The 9,120-nt window shown below is 35.2% G+C and overlaps 1 protein-coding gene across 1 annotated transcript; it reads right to left on the reverse strand.

Moving 5' to 3' along the window:
• Positions 1–6,303: 6,303 nt before the first annotated feature.
• LOC137711918 (transcription factor WER-like) lies at positions 6,304–8,309 on the reverse strand. The gene is made up of 3 exons (XM_068451069.1): positions 8,160–8,309; positions 7,649–7,778; positions 6,304–6,760 (listed from the first exon to the last, which is right to left on the reverse strand). Exons 1-3 carry the CDS (start codon positions 8,275–8,277, stop codon positions 6,304–6,306), a joined length of 705 nt encoding a protein of 234 aa, XP_068307170.1. The 5' UTR covers positions 8,278–8,309.
• Between the last annotated feature and the right edge of the window lie 811 nt (positions 8,310–9,120).

A 9,120-nucleotide genomic window follows, 5' to 3' on the forward strand; every position in this document is an offset into this window, starting at 1 on the left:
TGCATCATGGAGCATGTCACACGTCTTGTTGTAATGCCACTAAACATTCGACTAAAACCCATATCTCTGTCGAAACCCATACCACGAGTTAATTATCAATTTTTTTTTTTTTTTTTTGGAAACTCGAGTTAATTATCAATTAAGAACCAGCCAAACAAGATACTTCTGAATGTTTACTCATATGTTAGAATTGGAATTTGGAATCATCTTAATTTTTGAGTTTTCTGGGTTTATTGTCACATCCCAACCCGAGCTCCATCATATACTGGGCTCGATTCCATCGTAGCACAATATTGTTCGTTTTAGGCTCCAACCACGCCGTCACGGTTTTGTTTCTGTGAACTCATAAGAGAACTTTCCAATGGGTCACCCATCTTGGGATTACTCTCGCGCAAACTCGCTTAACTTCGGAGTTCGGATGGAACCCAAAGCAAGTGAGCTCCCAAAAGACCTCATGCTATATGGAGGTGGACATGTACATATAAGGCATAGAGGATCCTCTCTCCTAGGTGATGTGGAATCTAACAATCCACCCCCTTAGGAGCCCGACGTCCTCATCGGCACACTTCCGGTCAGGGATTGGCTCTAATACCAAATTATCACATCCCGACCCGGGCTCAACTCCGCCGTAGCACGATATTGTCTGCTTTGGGCCCTGACCACGCCCTCACAGTTTTGTTTCTGGGAACTCACTCACAAGAGAACTTCCTAGTGGGTCACCTATCTTGGGATTGCTCTCGCGCAAACTCACTTAACTTCGAAGTTCCGATGGAACCCGAAACCAGTGAGCTCCCAAAAGGCCTCGTGCTTTATAGAGGTGGGCATGTACATATAAGGCGTAGATGATCATCTTCCATAGACAATGTGGGATCTAACATTTATTGAAAATGAGTAATTCTTAACTTTTCGGAAAGTGTGAGTTTCATCTTAAAAAGAGAACCTAATTGGTACTTCTTCTTTTTCTAGACCCTTCGGTTCCTTCCTCATTTATGTTGAGTAAACATGTTCTTCAAGTATTCCCATGAATATATAATATATATGCATCAAAGTTGCACCAATTTCGAATAAATAGAATATTTTTGTTTAGAACTAGTTAGCTAGCAAAGTCTTTGCATCCATGATGCACCTTGTGCTGTGACTTGTGAGTCGTGACTAGTTGGTAAGGGAGGAGAGTACAGAGATTCGATTAGAAACCCTACTCTCTTTCCCTATATACATATTCGTTGCAGCTTTGGGAGGCTTGAAAGGCATGCAGGTGCCTTATATCTTTGCATTTCGCTAATCATTTGTAGCGTGTGCCAATTAATCCTATTTTACAGCATACTGCAAATTATGACAGCGTTTTTCAATCGGCTTTTTGCAATGAGCTTTTTCAGTATTGAGATTCCCCAGATGATGACTTAAGAGATGCACGAGTTCTACCATATATAACAACAATATCACTTCGCTTTTACCAAGGATTTTTGCACTTACGAATTCATATCGTTCCCAACTAGGATTTAAATACATCATTAAAAATTATTAGATTGAGTTATCATAAGTTGTTGACCCTAAAAACTATCAAGCATACGTGGCGCGCAGATCGAGTAACTAATAAACTAACTACGTCCTTCGGTTATGTGTTGGGCGTGCCAACTCGTCGGTCAACCTCGGCCAGGGAGTAAAATATGTTGATGTAGCGTTAAGCGCGTTGTTGACTCCTTAATCTTGCAACTATAGCCGAGGAAGGAACACGCATCGGCCTTTGGGTTCTAGAGCCTGAAGACAAGGCTGCTAGTCTTGCGAAGTTCAAGGATCGCCGGCGTCGGGTTCGGTCACAGTGATTATATTCGTAAGAGTATAAGCACGCCGAACTGGCACCAAACTATACGGACATAAGTACTCGAAAGAGATGCATGTCTTGATGGTAAATGTGGTTCGGCCATCAGAATGCCGAACTTTAAAACTCACTTGCGAGTATCCAATCATAAAACAACTCGACTTTCAATGTGCCGAGCTTAATAACCTGTAATACCTCATTTCGCCGAGAAAGCTGATGAGATGACCTCTACCAACAAAGATTCGGAAATCCTTGTCGACCAAGACTTGGATAAATAACTAGTCGGCCTTGAAGCAATGTTGTTTATCCAAACTGAAGATGCTTCTTGATCAGCTGATTCTACGGCTCCAATGTTGTTTATCCAAACTGAAGATGTCGCTGGTTGTCTTCACAATGTTGTTTATCCAAACTGAAGATGTGTTGGCGAAAAAAGACAATAAAAATCTCAAGGTGTTTGAGAAGTTTGCGCAGGGCAATTTGTGTGTTGAATTGGAGAGAGTCTTAAATGATGCACTCCCTCCTCCATTTATAGTAGCAAATTCCTTCATAGCCGAGCTATTATCGTACTTGGATTAGAACTCCTCATCCTAATCTGACTCGGTCTCGGCCAATCCTAACCCCACTAGGACTTTGAACCAAGCTCTTTATCAAACCAGTGTATCCCTAACTCTTAACGTCATTAGCCTCAAAACTCCTTGTTGTGCTAGGTTTCGATTATTTCATATTTATTTGCATTAAACTCCCTCGGAATACAATTTGGCCGACTCATATCGGACATCCCATAACAAGATAAGACTAATAATACTGCGCCGAGAACATTTCTAAACTCAGCCCAAAATAACATTTTGGGCCCAAACATAAGTACAAAGTTTTATTAAAGATACACCAAAAGTGATATATCGTTCTCCTTAGGAATCAAGAAATAATCCAACATACAGACAAGTTAGATTCTAAAATAAAACCTTATTTAGAAAGCCAATACAATGTATACAAGACACGTTTTTAAAATGTAGTATTTTTCAATCCAATATTGTTGAAAGGGAAGGAAAGCAATTTTTTCCATCGTTCAAAAGATCAATTATTTAAACTGAAAATATGACTTTAACCTCTCAAATTCAATTTTTTCCATATAAAATCTGACTAAATTTTTTTACTCAAAAAAATCCAGTGACTAGGATCCACCTAAGTGAATTCATTAATTACATATTACTTTACACATTTTACATTTTTTAGATGCCCAAAATACCCCTATTGCATATTTGAAGTGCACAATTAATTCTATACAGATTGTAAGGAGAGAGTTAATGATTTTGCAAAAAGAAAAATAAGACATTAATGTTAAAAAATTCATTGCATATTAATATCAAATATGAGAATTTTTGGCTTAATTCTATGTATATGGCATTATGAGTTCATATATATATTTTTACCAAAAAAAACACCCTAATATATGTAATAATACATAAAAAAAAATAAAAAAAAAAGTAATTTACCTACCATGTACAAAAATGTTATTTGATTCAAAATGTGGGTATGTGTATATGTGTGTGTGTGTGTGTATTTATATAATTAGACCATATTAATTTACCTACCTACTATTTGAAGTTCATTTCTAATTATGCAAAATATTGTATACCAACAACAAACTATTGCATAAACTTAGGAATTGGATCATGCTTTTGATTTTAACTTTTACCTACAAACAATCATATACATATTACTTTATATATTTTTACCAAAAAACACCCCTAGTAGGCTAATATTGTGACATCCCACATCGCCCAGGAGAGTGATCCTTATATGTATATTCTCATCTCTACCTAGCACGAGGTCTTTTGGGAGCTCACTGGTTTCGGGTTCCATAGGAACTCCGAAGTTAAGCGAGTAGCGCGCGAGAGCAACCCAGGATGGGTGACCCACTGGGAAGTTCTCGTGTGAGTTCCCAGAAACAAAACTGTGAGGGCGTGGTTGGGGCCCAGAGCGGACAATATCATGCTACGGTGGAGTCGGGCCCGGGAAGTGGTCCCGCCCGGGCCAGGATGTGACAATTTGGTATCAGAGCCTAACCCTGGCCACGTGTGTGCCGACGAGGACGTCGGGCCCCTAAGGGGGATGGATTGTGACATCCCACATCGCCCAGGGGAGTGATCCTTATATGTATATTCTCATCTCTACCTAGCACGAGGCCTTGTGGGAGCTCACTGGCTTCGGGTTCCATGGGAACTCCGAAGTTAAGCGAGTAGTGCACGAGAGCAACCCAGGATGGATGACCCACTAGGAAGTTCTCGTGTGAGTTCCCAGAAACAAAACTGTGAGGGCGTGGTCGGGGCCCAAAGCCGACAATATCGTGCTACGATGGAGTCGGGGCCGGGAAGTGGTCCCGCCTGGGCGGGGATATGACAAATATATGTAATAATACATGAAAAATAATTTAATCTACCTTGTATACAAAAATGTTATTTGATTCAAAATATATAATCTAGGTTTTCTCAAAAAATAATAAAATAATAAATAAACTATATATATATATATATATAATCTAGGTGTAGTGTGTGTGAGTGTGTATTATATATATAGATATATATATATATATATATATATATATATTTTATGTATAATTGGAACAAATTGATTTACCTACCTACAAAAAATTATACCCCATGTGTAATATAATATATTTTTTTCACTAATACATGGAGAATAATTTACTCATAACAAGAAGAAATATAATTTGATGTATTATATTGAAAAATATTATGTCATATCTATATTTTTACAACAATAAAACATGCCTAATATATGTAACAATACATGAAAAATAATTTACCTACAAGTTAGAGAAGTGTTATATGATTCAAAATATATAATACGGATTTAGTATAATTTTTTTAATGGTTGGAACAAATTAATTTACTTCCCAATTAATGCAAAAAAATTATATATATATATATATATATATATAAAGGTAAATTTTTGGTATGATATGGATACAATTAATGCAATACAACAGTTTATATATTTTATTTCATTTTTTCTACAACTTTTAATTTCGAATAAATTTATGGATTTGGAAAAGTGGCATGTGTATAAATAAATTGTATTAGGAGGTCAATAATGTTCCGATGTGACTGCATATTTTAAATTTGGGTTTTTATTGGACGTTTATATATAGATAAATTTTTATCTAACAATCATGAATTGTAAGGACCAAAATCTAAAGCACACTTATTTAAATGTTGTGGGGGTAACGATTCAAACACATCCAACAGGTATTTTCCAAGAGGGGAGCTTTAGTAGGGTTTCCCTAAAACCCTAAATACGATGAGGGCAAAAAATTGACGAGGTCAAAGGCTGAAAGGCAAGCGCACTTGCCCATATCATCTTCTACCCTTTTGCTTTTTGGGTAAGAGGTGCCTAGACCTGGTTTTATCTCTTTATAAAAACATCTCTCTCTCTCTCTCTCTCTCTAAAATGAGTTTCTGTCCCCAGTTCTTCCTCTTTGGTCGTTGTTACCTTTTTATTTGCACATGCACAAAGGAAGAAAGAGAATTAGACGAGACTTGCATTTTAGCTTCCTCAGATCAACGGTAAGTTTGTAAACGAACAAAAATTCTGAGTCACTTGGCATGGGAAAGAAGATATAAGTCACCTTTACATGCACTCAGAGATATATTTTCACTCTTATAAGTTATCACACTTATTACATGATTTGTCTAGCTGTTTAAGAGATTCTTGCATATAACTAGAGACATCATGTTTATGACTCTATAGTAATTATCACATGGGCAATCATTCGTGTACATATTCCATTGTTGTTATAATGCAGTTCTAATTTTAATTTTTATAAATGCGAATATGTTGATAATTCAACTTTAAAATTATCAATATATATAGTTATTGATATGTTGTCAAGAATGCAGTTAACCTTAACCTTTAATATTTGTATACATTTATTGGTCAAGCTTAAAAATGGAAGCACTTAATCAAACGACAGGACTCATGTAATGCGTATAGTTTTATGTACAAGTTGCTAGAGAAAGACCACATATCAGTTTTCCAAAAAAAAAAAAAAAAGACCACATATAAAAAACGTGAACACTGATTGTAACAGAACCTAATGCAGCCACTGGAAACTTCTGCTGGACTCTGACTCTCTGTGACTATCATTTAGTTTTGTCGACTTGTCCTGATGTGAATGACCGTCTCTTTTTTAAACTAAATTTATAAAATATGCGGTACGTCATCAATAAAAAATTACTACATTAATTATTTAAATAATAATTTAATCATTAATAACAAAATTTAATTTAAATAGACATGCTCTTTAGCAATACCCATTTTAATGAGATTTTGCCGATGGAAATCTTCAGATCATCAAACATTTTCACAGTAACTGGTATTTCATAACTATTTAACAAAATATAATTTAGATATCGAATTAGTGTAAATACAGAATTAAGACATACAAAATATAATAACAAAGTTTACAAATTATCAAATTGAAAAGGGTAGTGATCATCCAGAGTAGGGTCCCGTAAATAAGGGCTATATAGATTAAGGTCATCATTGTGAAACCAAAATTTTTCATTACTCACCATCGTCGCCTCCCACATGCCACTAAAACCAACCTTACTTTTAGAGAAACTGTGGTCCTGGATGTTCATCATCTCATCATCAAATCCATCAATGGCAGCTGCAGCTTCATGGTCACCGAAAATTTTGGAATTGGATTCGGAATTGGGAAGTGGTTGCAGCTTGGAGTTTGACTCTGATGAGGGCGTGCAGAAATTATTTTTTGCTCGTTTTGAGTCGGAATAAGTCTTGGCTTTTGGTTTTCCTCTTTTTGAACTGACACCGAGCTTCTTGCTCAAATGACTGTTCCAATGGTTCTTGACTTGATTGTCAGTTCTCCCAGGAACACGCCCAGCAATCAAAGACCACCTAATTAGACAAGAAAAAATCATCCAAGATCGAATATCAACTTGGAAACTATATACAGAATTGGAGGAACACTAAGCAGATAATAAAAAGACATTAAACTATGATTTATATACAACTTATTGCCTGTTTAGTATTTTCGGTTCAATTCTTAAGTAAAGTTTTTTCTTTTTGGTTTTTTGTGGGTTAATTGGCATGCTTGCAAGAAATATACAAAATGCAGAAAATAATGGTGGAATATTCCACAATGGAACGCCAAGAAAGGTGGAATATTCAACACAGTGATTACTAATAAACATTCAACAGTTATAGGAGTAACGATATTCTTGCTATAATTTTATACCATATTTCTTTATTATTTTAGATGGTAAATGAGTTGGATAAGTTACATTATTTAATTTTAATATTTTTATTAATTAAAACAATTAAATAATCTTAAGTGGTAGAAGAAGACCCTTCGTATACCACAATCATCATCTAATTAACAATCTTTTTATTAATTATTAACATTTTGAAATTAAATGCTAATTAATTTAAATAATGTGGTTGTCCACATCGGACACCACCTAATATGGTATACAATTATAGTACAAAAATAGGGTAAGAATATCATTATTCCAGTTATAGTAAAACTTTTGCACGAAAATTGAAGAAGCAAGTTAATCATGCAGAAATCATAGATTCTCACCAACCTATCGCATATGTAAAGTTGATATGCTTAATTACTACGTATTAATTGTTTCTGCTTGGACTTCAATTACAAGTTTCTTCTTCCATCCTACCGGTAAAAACACCATTGTGTCTACCGGTAGACTCGTTTATTTTGAAAATTTTTCAAGATCATTTTTTTTCCTAAATTATTTTGAAGAAAGAGCTAGGTTATGGGCGAACCTGTTGCCAAGGAGGTTATGGAGTCGAATGATGAGATCATCTTCTTCCTCCGAGAAGTCACTTCTCTTCACACTGGGACTTAGATAATTCATCCACCTTAATCTGCAACTTTTGCCGCTTCTCTTCAATCCTAATGCAAAGTTAAACATGCATTAATATATATATGTTTGTGGGAAGAGGATCCTCTCCTGAGCTCAGGATGAGGATCCTCCTGACCAGCCCATCTAAACTGTTCAAATTTAATCCAACAACTCCAAACATGTTCGTGGGAAGAGGATCCTCTCCTAAGCTCAGGATAAGGATCCTCCTGACCAGCCCATCTAAACTATTCAAATTTAATCCAACGACTCCAAACAAGATCTTCTAAAAATCAACTTTTGAATTAAATTTGAACGGTCCAAATGAGCTAGTTAGGAGAATCCCATCATGAGCTCAAGAGAGGATCCTCTTCCATGTTTGTGTTATGAACTTAATTACACAAATGATTATATATTATGTGGTAATTAATTACCTGAGACTTTATTGACACGATTCCACTTGCCTTTGCCGTGCACCCTGATGTAATCCGTCAGAATTCTGTCCTCCTCCACTGTCCAAAGACCTTTCTTATACTCATTCCCACCTTCCATTTTTGCAGCTCTTGCGAAGCAGGAAAGCACGAGAGAGAGAGAGCTCTTGTTAGAAGTCTAATGAACGTGTGGTGGCTTCTGACGGATATGTATAGTGCTTGTGCTTATATATATATATATATGGGCACAACAAAAGCTAGTAGTATTTAGACTGCGAGTGAATGTGTGATAAAATTAGTGAGCGGGTGGCAATCTAATTTCACCATCTCTGCAGCTTTTGCTTGGCAGTACTATATTGTCCTTTTCATATTCATATACGGTTGTACATTTTCATACAAATTTACTCGTATAAAGTGATCATTCATAGCCTCGTAGGATCTTAATATAGTGAACTTTGTACAGTGTGGTTAACTGCGTTATTTTAAGAGGAGTGTTATACACATACTCATTTTATACTTTTCACCTCTTTTAATTTTCAATTATCAAATGAATTGAAGAAAATCTTATTGATATATCGTTGATACTTCAATTTTAGGAGTGTGGCTATAATACTCCGGATCATTGAATATTTCACCACTTAGAACCTTTAGATTTAATCCAACGATAAGTTACTGGATTGCATACTCTTGAGTACTGTAGATAAGTTTATAGTTGTTGATATATCGTGACTGCTTTTTAAAAGTGTAGTTAACTATATTGTAAAAAGTTGTTATGCAGTAATATATAATGATTAGTCTTTTATCATATACTTACGCGTGAGATATTTTGGTTTTTTTATTTTACTATTTATTTTTTTGTCTGATAAAATATTAGTTATAATCTTATTATTTTGTTTTAAAAATTTACTTGTTTTAGTTATTATTGTTTTTTATGAAAATATATTTAGCAAAATAATAAATTTAT

This window comes from Pyrus communis, chromosome 13 (genome assembly GCF_963583255.1).
Source record: "Pyrus communis chromosome 13, drPyrComm1.1, whole genome shotgun sequence".
Taxonomy (NCBI): Eukaryota; Viridiplantae; Streptophyta; class Magnoliopsida; order Rosales; family Rosaceae; genus Pyrus; species Pyrus communis.

What these genes read in the sequence shown, in the direction of transcription:
- LOC137711918 (XM_068451069.1), bottom strand. Translation starts at nt 8,277, where the DNA reads ATGGAAGGTGGGAATGAGTATAAGAAAGGTCTTTGGACAGTGGAGGAG. An exon ending in TCGTGTCAATAAAGTCTCAG is followed by an intron (nt 7,779 to 8,159) that starts GTAATTAATTAC and finishes ACTTTGCATTAG; the next exon opens with GATTGAAGAGAAGCGGCAAA. An exon ending in CATAACCTCCTTGGCAACAG is followed by an intron (nt 6,761 to 7,648) that starts GTTCGCCCATAA and finishes TTGTCTAATTAG; the next exon opens with GTGGTCTTTGATTGCTGGGC.